Raw genomic sequence first — 21779 nt, 5'->3', positions numbered from 1 at the left:
AGGTTTACCGTCAATCCTGAGTCGTGACGCAGTTGGATTGTTTTGTGTGTGTGTTGCACACAGCTGCTGTGTGACTTGGCTTTTATGAGCCAGCCGTCCAGATAAGAGAAGACATGAATGTGCTGTCTTCTTAAGTGGGTCGCAACTACTGCGAGGCACTTGGTGAATACTCTGGGTGCTGTAGTCACCCTGAATGGGAGGACCTTGAATTGGTAGTGTTGACCATCTATCTGGGATATTTACTGTGAGCAGGGTGAAAGGTAATATGAAAGTAGGCGTCCTTTAAATTCAGAGTGGAGAGAAAGTCGCCATGTTGGAGAGTGACCATGTGGAAGTGATCCGACTGAATGTAGAGGTTAAGCGGTCTGAGGTCCAATATGGGCCTGAGAAATCCGTCCTTTTTTTGGAAATAGGAAATAGAGGGAGTAAACCCCTGTGCCTTGGTGAGGCAAGGGGACTGGTTCTATTGCATATTTTCGTAATAGAGAGAGAACCTCTTGTTTGAGAAGTGTTAGATGTTCCGAGGACATTGGACGTTGTCTAGGAGGAATGTTTAGGAGGATAGAGGTGAGTTCCAGGCAGTAATCATACTGGATAATTTGTCTTACTCACTTGCCTGTTGTGGTTGAATTCCAGACAGGTAGGAACTGTGAGGGACGTCCCCCGACAGGAGTGGGATGATCGGGGGGAAGTGCAGGGAAGCTACTGTTTGATGGTAGGGGAGGTGTGGTTATTGTTGCCACGACCTCTTCCCTTACCATAATTGCCTCTGTAGCCTCCGCGAAAGTATCCTTTGGAGGACGTTTGAGTGGGGCTCTTATAGGACGAAGAAGGATGTTCTGAGCCAATGGTTTTGGAGCCAGATATGTAGAAGGAGCGGCGAAAATGGCCTCAAGTGGAAGGGAATTGTAAGGCCCCCATGGACTTAGCAGTTTTTGTATCTTTTGTCATCTTTTCTGAAGATGTGTCAACTGAGGGCCCGAAAATATGCTCTTAATCAAAGGGCTGATTTAAAAATGCAGATTGTACCTCCTGTTTGAATCCGGAGACTCTGAGCCAAGCGTGCCTGCGCAACAAAACACTAGTGTTAATGGCACGAGATGCTGTATTAACCGCGTCGAGCGCACATTTAATTGAGGTGTTTGTGATCATTTTCCCCTCTTGTATAAGGTCGTTGGCCTTTTGTTTGTACTGGTCAGGAAGGTGTTCCAGGAGCTTTTCAAGCTCGTCGTAGTGAGCCCTGTCGTACCTGGCTAATAAAGCTTGGGCATTGGCAATCCGCCAACGATTTGCAGCTTGTGACGCAATACGTATACCAGATGCGTCTATTAGTTTGGACTCCTTATCAGGAGGGGGGGTGTCGCCTGTACTCTGTGAGTTTGCCCTCTTGCGTGCATTAGACACCACAAGAGAATCCAAACAGACCTGACCTTTAATGTAAATTGGGTCATTGGGAGCGGCCTTTTACTTTTTAGGTCTCGGCTGGCATTGGAGCGTGCATGTGCTCCTCGCCTCGAGAACTATAGTAATCAAGCTTAGTTTGGAGAAGGGGACTCGAGGCGCGCCCCTCATTTTCATTGGGTAGCGTCAGCGTTTATGTTAAACGCTGGCTTCCCATTGAAAAGTAGGGTTTTAGGTTGCCTCCCTTTGGCTTTTTGGGACGGCCTACTTGGACTCCCTCGCCTGCCTTACGCTGGTTGTAAACGTTTTCCTATCTTTATGGCCCCATAAAGACAAGAGATCACCGCCGGGAGCTTCATCGGCTTTGTGCTCCTACGTCACCGCAAGCCGCGCTGGTATTGGCCCAGCGTCGCAGGTTGCCTAGCAGCGGAGGGGGGCTCGTCTCTTGTTTTTTTCTTCCAGTACTTCAGCTACTCCGTTTTTTCATCTCTTCTCCATTTCTGTCATCCTCCCCACACTCTTTCTATTTTTCTCACCGTTTCTGTTTCTAGCTTATACTTGTAGTCTCCTGTGTACATTTTTGACATATTCAGTTTCTTAGTTCCGAACTCGCGTTAGTTCTTACCTGGAGTGATGCCCGTCGTCTGCCTCTGTGTGTGTGGCTTCCTGTCCTTCCAAGTGAAGGGTCCTGGGAAGGCGGGAGCTTTATTTTCACCTTCTGCCGCTGTGTTTTCTTTTACTTGACTCGCTCACACTTCGTGTCTTCCCCTCTCAGAGAGCCAGTGCGACAGTAAGGTAGGGGGAGGGGTGAGCAGTGCTACACACAGAGCTTTAATTCTTCAGAGTCGGAAAAACAAGATCAACACATCTGGATGGAGGCCTGAGAGGGGAGGAGGGAGGACAGAACCCCTCTCAGGGGGCCAGACTTCCCCAGGCACAGACTGAGTTCACGTTTCTGCTCTCCAGACTGAAGGCCCTCACACACTGGAGAGGAAGGAGGCCACACACCCCAGAAAACCTGAAACCGCGATCTACGCAATGATATTATAATTCTCTCAATCTTTTAATGCAGCGTATAGCGAGAGAGCAACGCCCGTCTCCGTTCGAAAGTGAAAGTAACAGAGTTTGAGTGACACACAAGGTGCCCTCCTCACCACGTGTAACCACCTGCTTTCTTGAGACCGGTTGTGCTGATGCCGAACCGAGTCTACACCATGCTGACAGTGACGTACACCATGCAGACAGTGACGTGTATTTCTTATTTATTCCGTTACTGTTCATCTTGTTTACCTCGGTAATTATCATTGACAAATTATTGTATGTTGCTAAAATCCATTCTGCTACAACTGTCAATGCGTGATTTGACTTTGGCGTCTTGTTGCGTCACTCTGAACAGCGCCATGACACCCGGCTGCTGTGTTTAGACAGCTAATAAACTGAAGTCCAAATATGGGCTGGCTGTACCGGGGAAGACACGAGGCTACCTCTAACCCTCCCAAACAACGTTTTTAGGTCTCGCCTACTCTCTACTCTCTACTACTCACTCTCTAGTAAACTCTCTACCACTCTCTCTACTATTCTCTACTACACACTCCCTACTACTCACACTCTACTACTCACACTCTACTACTCACTCTACTAACTCTACTACTCCTTACTCTCTTCTACTCGCTACTACACTCTCTACTACTCACTCACTACTAGTCTCTACTCTCTACTCTCTACTACTCACTCTACTACTCTACTCACTCTCTACTCCTCACTCTCTACTACTCTACTACTCACACTCTACTACTCACTCTACTACTTTAACTCTACTTTACTCTCTACTACTCACTCTCTACTACTCACTTTCTACTCTCTACCTCTCTCTCTCCCTCTCTCTCTACTACTCTCTACCTCTGCCTCTCTACCAGCAGCGGTGCGTCCATTAGGGCGTTTGGGCGTTGCCCCACCAGCCGCCCACGCCCGCAACTCCTTCGGCGTCTTTGAAATTCTCAGTTTACTTACGTTCAGAGACGCAGAGGGAGAACTGACAATGCATGTCAGTCAGCATGACGTGGGACCGCCCACCCCCATCAGAGTCTGAAGGGGTGGGCGGTCTGGCGTCATGTTGACTGACAGGCATTGTCAGGAGCAGGCAGCAGCACAAGTGAGCATGACTGGGGAAGGTCTGCAAATTTTTCGCCCTTCCAAGTCATGCGCACTGGTGTCTTCTCAGGCTGGCGCATGCCCATTAGGAGAGCGAGGGTTGAGCAAAGGCTCAAACCTCGGTCTCCTAATGTGCTGGCGGGCAGAGAGTTAGCGTGCCCTAAGTCAATCCTGGCGCTGCTCCAGCTCCAGGATTGGCTGAGAGGGGTTGCCACTCACGCAGTGATGCCGGTGATGAAGACGCCAACGGACGGACCCGAGGCGGCGCGGCCAGGTAAGATTATTATTTATTTAATCCGGCCCCCACCCCCCCCCCCCCCCCCCCCGGCCCCCCCGCGCGACACTCCCCCCGCGAGCCGCGACTGGTTGGCCCTCAAACTCTTGACGCCGAGGACATCAGTTTGTGTCCTGCCCTGGCTGCTGGAGGGGGAAGGGGTATAACTGTACATTGTGCCTCCCCCGGCCCAAGATTGTGCCTTTCCCTCGACGTCGACCCTACACAGGGCTGGTGGCTGTTTGCGGCAGGTGCCTACAAGGTGGCAGCCGTTAGTAAGCACTCCCTTCGGGAAATCAATAGACACCTTGCCAGATGTTCCCCTAGAGAGGGTGGGAATATTGTCCACTCGCAGCACCAAGAGGATGGGGTTTGGTAGCCCAGGAGCTGGGATGAAATGGTGAAAAGAGGGAGATATTCACGGACGGGCTCCTGCGCACAAAAAGATTCAAGGCGTCTGCTTGGAGGAGGAGATGGAGCGTGAATTCCAGAATGAATACTAAGTGTTCGGAGTAACTAACTGCAAGACAGCGCCGAATAGAACTTCTAAACCTATAATATTGTTGTTGCTAGTGAGCACGCGCAGCAGAATAACCTCTTGCAAAAGCAAATCCGTTAAAGTCAATGCCCCACAGCATGTTGTGTTTTAGTCGTTTTGGGTCTTTAAGGGACTTTCTACAGAAGATACCTTTGAATGTCCTTAAAGTTTTATAACATGTTGGAGGAAAGCAGACCTAGGGACGAGAACTCCCCTTCTGCCTCCATCTAACATATTTGGGATTTTTATAACTTGCTGACGTCTGGCTACTATGATTTCTAAATGTAAACTAGGCATTTTGTCAGAAAACTCATGTTCGAGGCATATGAGCTGCAGATTACACACTTTTGCATAGATCGCCATCTGGTGTTGGGCCCGGATGTTTGCAGTTTGTTTTTCCTCTTGGAAAGTCTTTGGAAGTCACGAGGTCGGTGACTCCTCCTTTGGATGATATTGCGCATGAGCTTCGGCTCCATCCTCAGATTGTTTTTTTCCGCCATCGGGCTCGGATGTAATCTTCGTGCTCCGGTTCCGAACAGCTTCCAGTTCGACGATCGACGCGCAATCCTCATCCCAAATCGCGGTATTGTTCGATCGCGATCTCTTCAATCAACGCGCCTTCTCATCGGCACAAACCTTCGGTTCCAGTCGTCGACGGTGGCCTTCGGGCCTACCCAAGCTCCAGTCCCGGCTCATGGAAAGAACTCCATTTAAAAAGTGTCCTCGATGTGGGTCCAAATTTCCCCACACCGATCTTCATGAGGTATGCAACATCTGCCTCTCCCCTGAACACGAGGCTCTCCGGCCTGTAAGTCTTTCCGATCCAAAAAGACTATTCGGGACCGAAGAGCCAGAAGGAACATGGCACACTCCTCGACGTCCATTTCAGTCAACATCTTCGGAGACTACATCGACGATCCGGAACAGCATCGCACAGAAGAGGACCTCGTCAGCGCTTCCGAGGCCGACGAGTCAGATGTGGAAGACATCACTCCGGCGCAGAGGGTCGTGAGTACCAATCTACCCCTACCCCCCTACCCCCCACACACACCCGCGCCGACACCCAAAAAGGCTTCGGTCACGCCTTCGCCTCCGAGCCTAAGCAAGACCAGAGACACTGCTTCACACACCCCACCTTCGGGCCCGGTGAAGAAGCCAAGTAAGCCTTCCGGCAGCTCGGTCTCGAGCCAGCCTATCAGCGGTGCCGAGAAACACACTTCGGCACCGAAAAAGAAACCGGCCTCCACCTCGACACCGAGCTCCGCACCGAAGCCCTCGGGGTCGAAACCCAGCTCTTCGGTACCGACGCCATCTTCGGTACCGACCAAACCACACAAGGCCACCGGCACCGACACTTCCAAGACGAAGCCCATCTCGGCACCGACCAAGAGACCAGAGGTTCCCAAGCCGGGTTTTAAGCAACAAACCGGCACGGAAAAACCTAAAAAGACATCGGCCCGACGCCTTCGGCGCCGACGGACCAAATAACCTCACCAGAACTATTTACACCGGATGGATCCCTTGCAAAAAACTCTCACCAGGGATCCAAAAACTGGACATTTGACACTCTCTACCAAAAAGAGACATTTGGAAAAGCCTGCTTCGCCTCCACCGCCAAAGAGGAAGGACTCTGCTACCTCTCCGTTCAGAATACCTTCCCCTCCCCCTCCACCTCCTCCTCCTTCCCCACCTCCACCCCCTCCGCCCTCTCCACCCCCACCTCATCGTTCTCCGACCCAGTCTCCAGACGATGATGATCAGGGGGACCCATATCATGATATAGGGAATGTGCCACAGGACCCCACCCCTACAGGATCCTCAGACCCATGGGACGATTACAATATTCCAGATATCTCCAACGTCCCACAAGACGATCTTTACCCTTCTAGGCCATCTCCACCAGAAGATTCACTAGGGTTCAACCATCTTCTGCAAAGGGCGGCACATTATCACGGGGTGGACTTGCATACCGACCCCGTGGAGGAAGATTTCCTCCTAGACACATTTGATACCGCACATAGGTCCACCTCCATACTGCCCATGCTCAAAGGAGTGGTAAAGCATGCGTCAGAAGTTTTTAAGGACCCAGTTAGAGCCAGGGTCATTAACCCACGTATTGAAAAAGAAATACAAACCTGCTCCCTCAGATCCCTCCTACATCAGGGGACCAGCGCCACTAGATTCTTTAGTAGTATCTACTGCACGTAAAAGGGCAAATTCACAAGCGTCAGGTAATGCACCACCACCTGACAAAGAATCAAAACTACTAGATGCATCAGGCAAACGCACAGCATCCCAGGCGGCCAACATATGGCGTATAGCAAACACTCAGGCACTACTGGCCAGATATGACAGGGCTCATTATGACGAGTTAGAAAGCATAATGCACCATCTCCATGAAAAATATAAAGCTAGGGCCAACAAGTTAATTCAAGATGGTAAAACAATCACAAATACCTCCATACGTTGTGCCCTAGATGCAGCAGACACAGCCTCCAGGGCCATCAACACCAGCGTCCTTCTCCGTCGCCATGCTTGGCTAAGGGTATCTGGTTTTAAACCAGAAGTACAAGCCTCCATCCTTAACCATCCCTTTGACCAGGAACATCTATTTGGGCCAAAGGTGGATGAGGCCTTAGAAAAAATGAAAAAAGATACGGATACCGCAAAATCCATGGGGGCCTTACAGTCACACCGGCCCAGACAATCCTTTCGCCGCTCCTCCTTTCGAAGTACATCCAGAGGCTACTCCTCAAACACAGCGTCCACATCATACAAATCCTCTACTCCCCCACCTTTACAAAAGGTTACCAAAGAGGCGGCTACATGGGTAACAACAACAAGGGCAGAGGCAAAACAAACAACGCCTGTTCTGCCACACCTCCTACCCAATGACTTCCCCCCGCTCCCCCCAGAACATTCCACTCCGGTCGGGGGCAGACTCCAAAATTTCCTTCATGTCTGGGCGACCATCACCTCAGACAAATGGGTGACCCAAATAATTCGGTCAGGCTACTGCCTAGAACTAACATCTACCCCCCCCAAACATTCCACCCAGGCAACGCCCAATGTCACAAGAACATTCAAAATTACTAAAGCAGGAGGTAATCTCCCTCGTACAAAAACAGGCAATAGAACACGTTCCTGTCAATCAACAAAATATGGGGGTCTACTCCCTATATTTTCTCATACCAAAAAGGGACGAGACTCTACGACCTATTCTAGATCTCCGGCCCCTAAACACATACATACACTCAGACCATTTTCATATGGTAACGCTTCAGCAGGTACTTCCGCTCCTCTCCCAAAACAACTTCCGCACCACTCTGGACTTGAAAGATGCATACTTCCACATTCCAGTGCACCATGCTCACAGAAAGTACCTCAGATTTGTAGTGGAGATTTGTAGTGGACGGACAACACTACCAATTCAAAGTGCTCCCGTTCGGAGTCACAACAGCACCACGGGTATTCACCAAGTGCCTGGCAGTGGTGGCGGCACACTTGAGAAGACAGCACATTCACGTCTTCCCATACCTAGACGATTGGCTGATAAAAGCCACTTCATACAATCAGTGTGTACAACACACCTCCACCGCAATCGAACTACTTCACCAACTAGGCTTCACGGTGAACCACCAAAAGTCCCAGCTTCCACCATCCCACATAAAACAGTACCTGGGTGCCACCATAGACACCTCAAAAGTGATAGCCTACCCCAATCCGGCCAGGATTGCAAGCATTCAGGCTTTACGACAAAAATTCATACCTCAACACTCCCTTCCAGCACGAGTGTTCATGCAACTAATAGGGATGATGGCCTCTTGCATTTTCATAGTGCCCCATGCAAGACTCCAGATGCGTCCCCTCCAAGAGTGCTTAGCGCACCAGTGGAACCAGGCCCAAGGTCAACTGACAGATCTGGTGTTGGTAGACGGTCGCACCCATCGCTCTCTGCAGTGGTGGAACACCACAAACCTTTCCAAAGGTCGACCGTTCCTGGACCCGGTTCCCCAGATAATACTAACAACGGACGCATCGCTCTCCGGCTGGGGAGCTCACCGTGCAGGGCACATGGACGCCTCAACAAAAGCTACTCCATATCAACCATCTGGAGTTACTAGCAATATTTTTAGCCCTAAAATCTTTTCAAACACAGATTTCAGGCAAGGCAGTCCTCATTCGCACAGACAACATGACAGCCATGTATTATATACAAAAACAAGGCGGCACACACTCTCCACAGCTCTCTCAATTAGCACAGAGCATATGGAGATGGGCAATTCCCCACAAAATCTTTCTCCTAGCTCAACATGTCCCAGGAGTCCAAAACACCGTGGCAGATCTGCTCAGCAGACAGACACAACAAATCCACGAGTGGGAACTTCACCCACAGGTTCTTCATCCGTTCTTTCAAATGTGGGGGCATCCACAGATAGACCTCTTTGCCACCCACGAAAACACAAAATGCCCAAGCTTCGCCGCCAGATACCCACACCCATTGTCCAAAGGAAATGCGATATGGATGAACTGGTCAGTCAAATTTGCGTACGCTTTTCCGCCTCTCCCACTCATTCCATTAGTGGTGCGCAAACTACAACAACACTCCCTCACACTAATCCTAGTAGCTCCAACGTGGGCCAGACAACCGTGGTACACCACGCTGCTGGAACTCTCTGTAGTACCACACCAAAAACTACACCTCTCACCATGCCTCCTAACCCGGAACCATCAGACACCCGGACCCAGCTCAGCTCAACCTTGCGATCTGGCTCCTGAAATCCTAGAATTTGGGTACCTAAATCTTCCCCCTGACTGTATGAACGTCATCAGAGAAGCTAGACGACCTACCACTAGAGCATGCTACGCTGCCAAGTGGAAACGATTAGTTGTTTATTGCCATAACAACACCATCAATCCCCTGGACGTGTCCATTCAACACATCATAGGCTACTTACTCCACCTACAAAGGTGTAATCTAGCCTATACATCCATTCGACTACACCTCGCAGCAATTGCAGCTTACTTGCAAAACAGGCAACATCTATCACTCTTTAGAGTTCCTGCCATTAAAACCTTCATGGAAGGCCTAAAAATAATAATTCCCCCCAGAGTACCACCCTCACCTGTGTGGAACTTAAATATCGTTCTCACAAGGCTAATGGGGCCTCCCTACGAACCTTTACACAAATGCGAACTACAATTCCTAACATGGAAAACAGCTTTCCTTGTAGCCATCACTTCCCTTAAAAGGGTCAGTGAGATACAAGCACTTACCATACAAGAACCTTTTCTTCAAATGCACCATAACACGGTTGTTCTCCGTACCAACCCAAAATTCCTACCTAAAGTCATTTCCCCTTTTCACCTAAACCAATCTGTAGAACTACCAGTATTTTTCTCGGAACCACAGACTGTTGCAGAAAGGGCTCTGCACACGCTAGATGTCAAACGAGCGTTACTCTACTACATCGAGAGAACACAACCTTTCCGCAAGACCAAACAACTGTTTGTCTCTTTCTCTCCACCACACAAAGGCAACCCCATCTCAAAATCAGGGATAGCTAGGTGGATTGTAAAATGCATTCAGATTTGCTACCTCAAAGCAAAACAAACGCTATCCGTTCCCCCTAAAGCCCATTCTACACGAAAGATAGGGGCTTCCATGGCATTTTCAGGGAACATCCCATTAGATGATATCTGCAAAGCAGCTACATGGTCAACACCGCACACTTTCACTAAACAATATTGTGTAGATGTGCAAACTAAGCAACAAGCCAGTGTGGGCCAGGCTGTACTCAAAACATTATTTCAAACCACTGCAACAGATACCGGTGGTCGCCGCTAAGGTTGGGAACTGCTATATAGTCTATGCAAAAGTGTGTAATCTGCAGCTCATATGCCTCGAACGGAATATGCTACTTACCAGTATGCATCTGTTCTTGGCATGTAGAGCTGCAGATCTACACACGCCCTCCCGCCTCCCCGGCTACCTGTATCTGTTCCAGTTTATCTTATTTAGATACACACATGGGTTTCTTCACTGTTATTACTACGCTCCATCTTTCCCTGCTGGCGAAAAACAATCTGAGGATGGAGCCGAAGCCCATGCGCAATACCATCCAAAGGAGGAGTCACCGACCTCGTGACTTCCAAAGACTTTCCAAGAGGAAAAAAAAACTGCAAACATCCGGGCCCAACACCAGATGGCGATCTATGCAAAAGTGTGTAGATCTGCAGCTCTACATGCCAAGAACAGATGCATACTGGTAAGTAGCATATTCCTTTTCATGATGCACAGAACCCTAAAGGCAATGTATTTACTCACGGGTGGGGGAAGGGCAGCGAGAGGAGTTGTGTGTGGGGGGCTTAGTGGAGGACAATAATGAGTGGGTGTGGCAGGGTCACTTGTCTGGAGGTTGAAGCATAACTTTGCTCAGCCTCCTTTGGAATTCAAAGAGTCGAGTCTTTTGGGGGGCGCCATAAACAGCTCTACTAACTGGAGTCCAGCTGTGAAAAAGTCTCGTCCTTAACAAGAGAGATGTAATGACGAGCAGAGGTGGCCGTCTTCAGTAGGTTAATTTGTAGTTTTCATCACGTACCTTGATGGCAAAAGCCTGAAGTCAAAAAGTATGCCCACGTTCATTATTATGTGACATATTAATGGGATTAGGGCCTGCTTTTCGGGCGAGCTGGACTGTTTCTAGTGGTACAGCTTCCCACTCTAAACACGAACACTCTTTGAAGTCTGCACTTCAAAGAGAGTTAGTGTTTATAGAGCGAGAACGCAGACTGGTGCAGAAAATGTTTCTCACTCTGAAGCTACAGGCCCTGCCATGCGTGATGCACCTCTGAGAAGCGTACACACTGAGTGCCAGCACTGGGCCTAGCTTCAAAAACATAACAATAGAAATGTTTCAGACGCTAGGCACTGCTGGCACATAGCGTGTATATTGCTCAGAGGTGAGTGGCACTGGCAGGGCCTAGCTTCAGAAATATTTCTATCTACATGTTATTATATGACATCCCTTTATTAATGTAATAACTGCACTTTCACAATTGCTTTATTAACCTTTGTGCTTCTCAAATTTGTTGAAAATGCACCATTTACCCACTCTTTTTTCAAAGTTTTCTTGGGGGAGAATCCCCCTGAACCCCGCTTGCTCGCTACGGTGCACTCCGACAGAAAGGTTATGCCTCACCACTTTCAAATGTCACCAGCCACCACTGCTCTCTACCTCTACCTCCCTACCTCTCTTTACCTTTCTACATGCACACATATGCACATATATAAAGATGTATATATATGCATATATATGCATTTATATATATGTATGTGTATATATATACATACATACATATACACATCTGCATATCTATTTAAATACAAATATAAATGCATGCATACATATACATATATGCATACATATGCATGTTATGTACATGAAAGTTAGAAAAACACTAATAAAAGCAAAGCTAAAAAGCCACCTAATTACAAACAGAATTGCTTTAACTTAAACAAGGGTGAGACCTATTGCGTTTTCAATGCTTGTTATCTATCCTGGTGTTTAGAATCCTGGCTCTGACAGGGTCCTTAAAAACGTCAGGGGCATGTTTGAGCATGCCTTTTAACATTGGCAGGGTGTGTGTGGACGTTTGCAAGGGTGCAAAGGTTTCAAGAAAAAAATCATCCTCTAAGAGATCAGAATGTAACTGTACCCTGTGGTATTGTGCAGCCCTATTAAGTTGTGCAAACCCAATATTGTCATCTGGTGGTGATGGCCTAGATGGATAGAGGTCAGGATCTGTTTTGTAGTCATCCCAAGGGTCTACGTCGTGTGGGATGGTATGTGCATCATCATCCCCATGTGGATCTATATTCCCACTCCCATCGGTATGATCATCCTCAGTATCTGATGTTTGAGGTGAAACAATATGTTGTGGGGAGTGTGGTGGAGAAATGACAAGATTTGTATCAACTGAAGGAGAAAAAGGAGGTGGGGAGGTGTTAGTACTCATCTCCTAAGTGTCCAGTTTCCTCTTTTTGGAGGCTTGGCGACAACTTTTCCAGTCTCTGGATCAATAGAAAGAGTTTTTTTGTTTTGGATTAAAAAAATCAGGTACAGGTTGCGTGGGTAAAATGTCTTTTTTTCGGTGCCGAAGATTTTGGGTCAAAATGTTCATTGGACCGAGTCTCTGAGGCTTTCTGTGGGGACTTGGACTCTAGGTTTTTTTCTAGGAGTTTGTGGCTCCAAGACTTTTTTTGGCTCCAGCGATTTTTTGGGTTCTGAAGCCATTTTCGGCTCAGAATTTTTTATCGATCCGAATGTTTGTCCTTGATATGTTTCGATGCCGAGGGCTTCGGCATCGAGGCTGCCTTTGGCGTCGACGAAGAAGGGCGTGGCACCTCTTTGGACTAGTGCTTCGGTGCCGGAATGGGTATGGCTGGAGCCCGAGCCGGAAGGCTTATCTTTCAGTTTCATAGCCGGGCCCAAGGGCGGGGCATCTGAGACATGTTGCCGGTGTCAACCCGAGGCCGAGGGTGTTACCGGAGCCTTAGGTTTGGTTTTTCGGAGAGGGATTTCGGTACTCACGGACCGCTGAGTCGGGGTGACTGTCTCCTCTTCGACGTCAGAGTCGTCTGCTTCGGAGACGGAGATGTCTTCTTCATCACCTTGCTGCCCCGGTTGAACATTGGGATCTGCTCCGAAGATGTCCGGAAACGAGCTGCTTCCGCTAGACATTTCGTGACATCGAGCCCGACAATCACGGATTGTTTCCTTCGAAGTGAACGATGCACAGGTCTTGCAGTTCTTGTCTTCGTGCTCCGGGGAGAGGCAGAGATTACAAACCTCGTGCAAGTCTGTGTGTGGGAACTTAGCACCACACCCGGGGCATTTTTTTAAACAAGTCCTTTCCATTTACTGCAGGTGTAGTCAGCACGGAGAGGCCCAACGGCCTTTCGAAGATCGAAGTCGAGGAGTTCCTTTTAAAGATGCGCGTCAAAAGGGAAACGCGATTGAAACAATACCGTCGAGTGGAGAGAAATTGCGCGTCGAGGGGAGATCCGAGGCCGATATCGACCCGGAGTGCAGCAAATCACATCCGAACCCGATGGCGGAAAAAAACAATCTGGAGATGGAGTCGATGCCCATGAGCACTATCGTCCTAAGGAGGAGTCACCTACCGCGTGACTACAAAGACTCAAGACAAAAACAAAGTGCAAACATCCGAGCCCAACACCAGATGGTGATCTATGCACAAGTATACGATCTACAGCTCATATGCCTCGAACCTATAGTTTCAGGTAATTAAACTTTCTTCTTCTCCAGGTGAATCTTAATGAAGTTCTGAGCAAGCCTTGTCCCTCACCGTTGGAAAGAATGAGGACGTTTTTTCATACTAGGCTTGAAAATGTCTTTATTATATTGAACTGCCACTGAGAAGGCATGATGGTATTCTAGTTGATGTATGCCTCCTTAAATTAATCAGTGTCAGTTTTTAGACTCAAGGCAGACACCTCTCTTTTTCTTCCATTTTTTATTTAAAAATGTATATGAAAGAGTTTATCTGGTTACTTGTCTCACTCTAGAGATCTTAAAATCAAAAAAAGAAATATATTGCCATTTAGATAAATTGGCTTTTCTAAAGAAAACTGTTGTACATTTTGAAAGAACTGCTCTGGGATCACGAATGTGTGCTAGAGTACTCAGTATCTTTGATTTTAATTATTCCCCTGTAGGAAAACCAAGATTACAGATAAGTATTTTTTCCATTAACTTGTCCAGTTGCTCTTTATCACTCTGCTGATGTGCCACATGGGCTATAAACTAAAGGTTGAGAAGAAATGGGAGAGTTCCTGTTCCCCAACCCCTCTAGCTCTGTGTTTGATCACTTCCTTAATTGACCAAGAATATCCTAGTGTCTGGTCATTTTAGTTTTACAGTTATTTAACATAGTTTATTCCAATGGGGATTATGTATTCAAATGAAGTTGTAATGAATGAGACAGTTGGTGCTAAACTGCAAATTAAAAGAGATGTGTGTATCTTGTTAGGTTGGTACTTTGACATTCCCAGATGAATACATTATAACACAGGGCTTCTACTTCTTCACGATGCAATCTTACCAGTAAACTGCAAAATAAGGTAACTATTGGTATTTTGATTTTTTTTAGGAATTTGAAAGCGTATTTTGTGGGAAAACAGGCAGACGATTAAAACTTTCTCGATCTGAATCAACAACTACCTGTCCAGTGCAGGAAAATATGCAGAGCAGCTCAGCGATAGAGATCAAGTAAATTGAGATCATGTTTCAGTCTTCTTGGAAACAATTGTACATCATATTAGAATACTTTGCTTTTGTTCCAGAGGACGTTGGACTTTGCATGCACACCAAGTTAATAAAAATAATAGTAATTAAGTCACTGATGATATCGCTGTCACTTGAACAAACATTTTGTACAAGAAAAAGACCAGTGAATAATCAGAAAATCAGTCTTTCTACTGAACTCAGAAATAATTGAATCTGCTACATAAATATATATTTGTGTCCTCTGGATCTTGAGGAGCCAATGCACCCAGTTAGATCAGCAAGTGTCCCATTTGCTATTGCATTTCCATCAGGTTTCTAATATTTATAGACTGCCCAACACACAGCACGTAGATGAATATTTAAGAATCCAAATATCTATATAATTTTTATTACATGTGCATATATGCTCTTAAGATCTGAGTTTCTAATTGTGCACAATAGCATCAAAACATTTGTTTCTGGATGTAGATTAGACAGTTATCTGTCACTATACTTTAAGGTTCAAATGCATGAGATGTATGGAAATGTAAAATCTTACTGAAACTGAAATATGCAATGTTGTTTGCATCAGTTTTCAAATGCCTTGCTATTTAAAATAAACTATTTCCCTGCAAATTGTGTATGCTGAATTAGTGCAGACACAACATAAGTAATCATTTTTTATGCACACTGTGTATTTTCAGATATGAAAGTTATGCTGTTACTTGTTAACAAACTACGATGTCTGGAACATAAAGGGTTTTTGTGTACTGAAAGTGGCTTTATTCATTTCTTACAACAGATGATGCTAATAGGTTTATTGTACATACAATATCACCCACAAATAAATACTATTTTTAAATCACGGATATTCACAAGATTTCATCAATTTATTATCCACAATACAAAAGTAAAGAATTTCCTAGAGTATGGTAGATTACCATAGAATGCCTTGATTTGCATGCCTGATGTTAAGATTTCACCAAAGGTTTTTTTTTTTATTTAAAAAAGCCCTTGGAAAACCCTGTGTTTTATTCATTACATGGCGATCTTTAGACTGATGCCAAGGAGGATCTCGCCTGTGCTGCTTGGATTTTGAAATAACTTATGTGGATTTCAGTTAATGTTTATGACAGTCTAATTCAAATTTCTGCACAATGTGGTAGAAAATCTTTTATTGTAACATGATCCTATATAAAAACTCCCTTTTGAATTTTATTTATATATACATATTGTTGGTCTTGAGAAGTTTTTTGCGAGATGTTTAATATTTGCAAGATATAGAAAACACTTCACGTTCAGTCTGCAAATTAATGTCTGAAACCACGAGTAATGGGCACCAATATAAAATGAATTCAAGCTTTAGCAAAAATGTAGAGGGGTGGCGAATTGGGATGAAATGGAGCCGCCTTCCTGGGTTTCTTCAGTAGTGGGGGCAAAAATGAATTCAAATGTTACATTTTGTTTTAGAGAAGCCAAACGTGTTTTAAGCATCTTATGTTTTGGCAAATTGCATTCATCTGACGTTTTCTTGTTTCATCGAGCTGAATAACTGTTAGAGGTCCCATTTTATGTTTTAAAGTACAACTGAAGGAAGATGTGTCTGTCTATCTGAAAAAGGATTCAAATTCATACAGCTTGACGTTTTGTTCAATATTCAGTCACTCTTTTTCTCTGTTGGTTCCGTATTAAGACTTTTTAGGACTCCCAGATTTTACTGCTGCAACAGCCCCCTGGCATGCTGATGTATCACAAATTCCTGGAGTCCCTTGAGCACCGACAGCACCGGGTGTACCAGGATCACCTGGGAAGCCAGGCTCACCATGTGCTCCATCACGACCATCCCTGCTAGTTCCAGGAACGCCTTGCAGTCCTTAAAAGAAAGAATATTACATGGTGACTCTTTGTATGGGAGACTCTTATAATGTACTCTTATAATATTTACCAAGCGTCACACAATGATAACCCCAAAATTACTAGTAATAGCCATAATGCTCAAAAAGACTTATGATTGCACAGTTGTTCATAGTTAAGGGATGTCTGGCGGTTAAAGCTCAAGATTCTCAATAAATCATCTTCATCTAAGACATAGAGCTTATCTATAAGAAAAAAGCTGCACCCATCCCTATTTTGCTAACAATAATTTAATGATAGTTTGTGATTTCTTTTGAACAGAAAGCCATGTGTTACTTCCTGTTTACAATGCTGGGTAAGATGTTCAAAATTGTAAAATATAAATTATAACTGTAATATTTCTCAACTAAATAAAAGTGAATTATTTTATTTCCATTTGTGCGTTAATAAATGAGTTTCCTAACATTTGTAACTCAGTACTTTTAAATACTAGCCCCTTCAGTCATGTCTACGAGAGATCTAATTTCTTTGAACGGTACCACAAGATCAGAGATCTGTAAAACCCAAAGCAAGAGCACAAAGAGCGAGAGACTGCCACAGAGTGAGTGTGTGAGTGTGAGTGTGAGTGTGTGTGTGTGTGTGTGTGTGTGTGTGTGCTTGTGTTTTAGAGTGAAGCTGGCAGTGTTCTACACTATGCCTGTTTAATGTGTCAGTGGGGTCACAGCTGTTGTTAGATAAGGACCAGACGAGTGTCAGACCTAGAGCACTAGCAGCCTAGACCAACCCGTCACAGTAAAAATGTTTCAGATCATGTCATTGACCGCTCAAGAGGGATTTTTCTTCAAAACCCGGTCTATCATCCCATAAGCCTGACACCTTAATAAAATGAAGGGAGTGTTCCATTAAGTGGCACCTAACTAATAAACTCTGCATCTTTTTCTTGAGCTTGGGGATCTACATCAAATTGTATCAGGTAGAGAGAGCAGGGGAATCTACCACCCTCTCCTGTATTGTCTATTGTGCACACTGCTCTTCCTCCCATACCGTCTCTTAGCTTCTCATTTGCGCTCAATGGTTTTTAGCACAGCACTTCTTTCGTAGGGGATTCCCATTTATAGTCTTAAACGCTGAATAGTCCTGCTCACGTGCGGAGACCCCGGAGCAGTTGTTACATATATATCTTCGTGAGTGTAGAGTTTCGCCTTTCTTCAATAGGACTGCAAATGCACCTTATGAAAGTGACAGATTATGCAGCCTATTTACCTAGGCTACAATGGCCAGATCATTCATTATGAAGACAAAAAATTTCCAGAATAAAGCATTGGAGGATAGTTTGAGATGATCTGCAAACAGCAGAAATATCCTTCATAAAACCCTTTTTATGATAGTCATCAAGGGAGCAGGACAGAGTAGCCTCATATGCTGTCATTATACGTCTAAAAAAGACACTGTTTTTAAGAACCCAGATACCACCAGTATACCATCATACACAGCAGGTTGCAGTTACTTCAGTTCTTTTTTCCGTCTCTTCCCGACATGATGCTGGGGCATCAAGCTCGTCCAAAATTTGGCTTTTTTCTTCAAAATTCTTAACTGAATTTTGGTGGCACCATTTTCACTAAACGTCTTTAATCTCTCCCTGGCTTTTTTTGTCTTTTTTTCTGACAGAAATTAGAGGCAGTTTGACAAAAGAAAGTGCCATCTCTTTGTCACAAGTGCCCAGCCTGTGGGAGAAAGATGGTCAAGACCAATCCTCATTAGGTGTATATAATCTGCCTCCCAGAAGAGCATGTTCCTGAGTCTTGCCATCACTGCAGGAACTTTTCAAGACGCGCCCTGAGAGACCGAGAGAATATTTGCCTTCATGGTACAAAGGAACAAAGAAGACTACAGACACAGTCTGAAGGTGGGACCTCAGGGCGAGGAGTGGGTCAGACCTCTACCAGGGCTCTGTCATCTGTCTTTGAAGGGCATGCCAGGAGGAAAACGGAATTGGTCCTGGTCGAGGACATCGACCTGCTCACCGCCTATACAAGGTTTGATGTTGAGCAAACCCCGCAGATCAGAGTTGAGGACAGGAATATCGACGTCGACAACTGCTCCATCAACCCAAATACCTCACTCGATGTCAAGGAGTCCATCGAGGTAGTCATTGAGATCCAGGTGAATGCCGAGGCACCGGTGAAGATTAACGTCGAGGCATTCTCTAACGTCACGGCGCCGTCTGCGCTCATTGTCGACAAGCAGGTCGATGTCGAAGCATTGAGGGTCGTTGATGTTGAGAACTCTTTCAATGTCGTTCAGGCTAAAGGAGGCTTGAAAAAAGAGAACACACATCTACACCTCTCAAGACTTAGAGTACTCTAGAGCATATTCTCCATCTTCAGGGGGTCAACCATCTTTCCCACCTCCTCCTCCACCACGACCTCCAACTTCACCTCCTCCATCACCGCCTCCAGCTCAATCGGCGCCTGTCACTCCAAGACCCAGATCTCGTTCCAGGTCATGCTATCATTCTAGATGCCATCATCACAACTCAAGGCACTCTTCTATCTCTTCTAGGCGATCCAACCATCATCATCATTGACGTTCTCGGTCAAGATCCTCCACTTCAACTGGGTGTTATTGCCCAACACTTTCTGACTCTCCACCTCCACGTATTTCACATGTGGATGAAACTTAATATACCTATGTCGACTCCAACACTAACGTCAGTCATTTTCAGGACTCTGCAACACAGATCAGCATCAAGACCTTTGCTGTCTCTAGTACCAGGTCTCCTTCAATCTGCTATGGATCTATTCCTAACAACAGCCTCTGTTAAGACCGCACCATCCAGGCTCCAAACAAAATACAGTTCTCCAGAGCACGATCCAGCTTTCCTCCACACGAATCCTACACCAGACTCCGTGATTGTGGTAGCGGCAAAGAAACAACATGCCACTATCCCCACTTCTACAGTACCTTCCGATAAGGAGAGGCAGAAATTGAACTCTGTGGGCCAAAAAGTGTGCAGCACGGCAGCAACCACCATTAAAGAAGCCAGCACCACTGCCCTATAAGGCAGATACGAAAGGGCACTGTGGGAATCCATGAACCAGTTAGCTGAACATCTCCCTGGAGATAAGAGGGAAGACTTCATGGAAATCCTGAATGAGGGATTGATGGTCTCAAATCAGGTTATTAGTGCTGCAGCAAACTCTTCCTTATTAGCTGCTCATGAGTACTGCCACGGCGTCGCTCTTCGAAGAGACTCTTGGCTTCGCCTAACATCCCTCAAGCTAGAATCGCAGCAAAGAATATTGAACCTGCCATTCTCTTGTACCACTCTATTTGACACCCTTGCCGAGGATGAGATGGCACGGATGAAGACGGAAATGGTCACTCTGAAGGTAGTCGACTTGGAGAGACCCAGGGAACAGAGGAAATCTTTCCACCCATATCAACGCTGCTTCTATTCCCAGAGGGTTCAACCCCTTCATTGGTATCAGGGCTGCCAGCAAAGCAGTGCACAACAACAGCAAGAACGTCCCTACCAATAATATCAATGAAGGCAGCCTAGCGGGAGATCTACTCTACAGCCTGCTCATGGGGGCAAGAAACCTTCGGGGTCAAAACCCTGAATAATTACTTCCCCGTCTTCTGTTACCCACTCCGGTGGAGGGATGCATCCAACATTATGTGGCAAAACATAACACAAGATGCCCGGGTACTGAATATTGTCCCCATGGATATTGTCTGCGGTTCAACAGACCTCCATCATACGTACCTCTGAAACACTCCAGTTTCCAACTCCCACTGTTACGAGCGGAGGTCAACATCCTCTTACAAAAGCTGGTGGTGAAACCAGTTTTTCACTAACCAGGAACAGGCATTTATTCCAGGTACTTTCTCATCAAGAAGATAACAAGGACAAATTCAGACCCATTCTTGACCTCAAAACAGCCAACAAGTGGATCCAGTGAGAAAAGTTCAGAATGCTGTCATTACACCAACTGTATCCCCAATTACATCAAGGGGATTGGCTCTGCTCCATCGACCTTCAAGACGCATACTTTCATATACGACTCACCAGAAAGTATGGAAAGTTCTTGAAGTTCGTAGTGGGGCAGGACCATTTTCAATACCAAGTTCTTCCATTTGGTCAGCACCCAGGACATTCTCCAAGTGCATGGCAGAAGTGGCTACTCATCTCAGGAGACTCAAGATATTCATCTACCCATACCTAGATGATTGGCTAATTAAGGTGTCCACGTCTCAGGAAGAGCACCTTCATTATAATTGGACTTGCAATCTGCTTCAAAGGTTGGACTTTCAGATCAACGTCAGCAAGTCGACCTCTATCCCAGTTCAAACCGTACACTATCTTGGAGCCTCCATCAACACTATAAAGGCAAAAGTGTGTCCTTCGGAGGACAGACACTTATCGATCCTTCGGAAGTGTCAGGCTCTCATGAAAAGCTTCCCATCCAACGGTGAGAACAGTATCCTCACTTCTTGGCTCGATGGCTTCCTGCAGCTCTCTCACACTGAATGCCTGTCTCAACATGAAACCTCTGTAGGAATGTCTCGAGGACCAGTAGGACAAACTGAGAAATTAGGAAGACAAAATGCAACTATCATTTGATTTGATTTAGGATTTATAAAGTGCCTGAATCACCTCCCAATGTGTTTCTCCGCGCTAGCGAACTGCTTTAGTTGGCCAGAGAAAGAGGAATGGATTAAAACAATGTAGTGTTCAGAAGCCTACTAAACTGCCGGTGATCAGAACACTCCTGCAAATGGATTGGTAATTGGTGCCAGAAGGTAGGGACGAAGTGGAAGAAAGCTTTCCCACCTAGCCGCGATTTTCTACAGCGTGGGACCACTAGTAGAGATTTGGTCCCTGAGCGTAGTGTCCTTGGAGGCTGGTATTTTTTAAATTTCTCTGCCAAATAACTGGGGCCTTTACCATTTAGAGATTTATGAACAATGCAGCAGATCTTAAAACGGATCCGCTTCCGCACTGGCAGCCAATGCAGTCTCAGCAAAACGGGAAGGGAGAGAGTAAGGGAGGGAGCGTTGGAGACCAGTTTGGCAGCGGGGTTTTGGACCACTTGCAATTTGTTCAAAGATGCTTCACTGGCTGAGATCAGCAGAGCATTGTAGTAGTCTAGGCAACTTAGTACTAGTGCCTGGATAAGGGTTTTCGGAGTGGACAAGGGGAGAAAGGGAAATACTCTTCGCAGAAGACTCCAAGCATGGAAGCAGGCGCCAATGGTGGTAGAAA

General features: G+C 46.0%; 2 protein-coding genes across 3 annotated transcripts in view; one reads left to right on the top strand and one right to left on the bottom strand.

Moving 5' to 3' along the window:
• The window catches only part of TCFL5 (transcription factor like 5), an 818878-nt gene extending 803353 nt beyond the window's left edge, over nucleotides 1-15525 (top strand). For both annotated transcript variants that reach the window (XM_085619728.1, XM_085619727.1), the window contains exon 6: nucleotides 14541-15525. In XM_085619728.1, coding sequence (XP_085475854.1) covers nucleotides 14541-14663 — 123 coding nt within the window. In that variant the 3' untranslated portion in view covers nucleotides 14664-15525. The remainder of the gene's footprint in view (nucleotides 1-14540) is intronic.
• The window catches only part of COL9A3 (collagen type IX alpha 3 chain), a 193883-nt gene continuing 187627 nt past the window's right edge, over nucleotides 15524-21779 (bottom strand). The window contains exon 32 of the mRNA XM_085619726.1: nucleotides 15524-16529. Coding sequence (XP_085475852.1) covers nucleotides 16345-16529 — 185 coding nt within the window. The 3' untranslated portion in view covers nucleotides 15524-16344. The remainder of the gene's footprint in view (nucleotides 16530-21779) is intronic.

This window comes from Triturus cristatus, chromosome 7 (assembly GCF_964204655.1).
Source record: "Triturus cristatus chromosome 7, aTriCri1.1, whole genome shotgun sequence".
NCBI lineage: Eukaryota > Metazoa > Chordata > Amphibia > Caudata > Salamandridae > Triturus > Triturus cristatus.
Note: the sequence above shows the minus strand (reverse complement) of the source record. Positions and strands in the feature narration are given on the sequence as shown.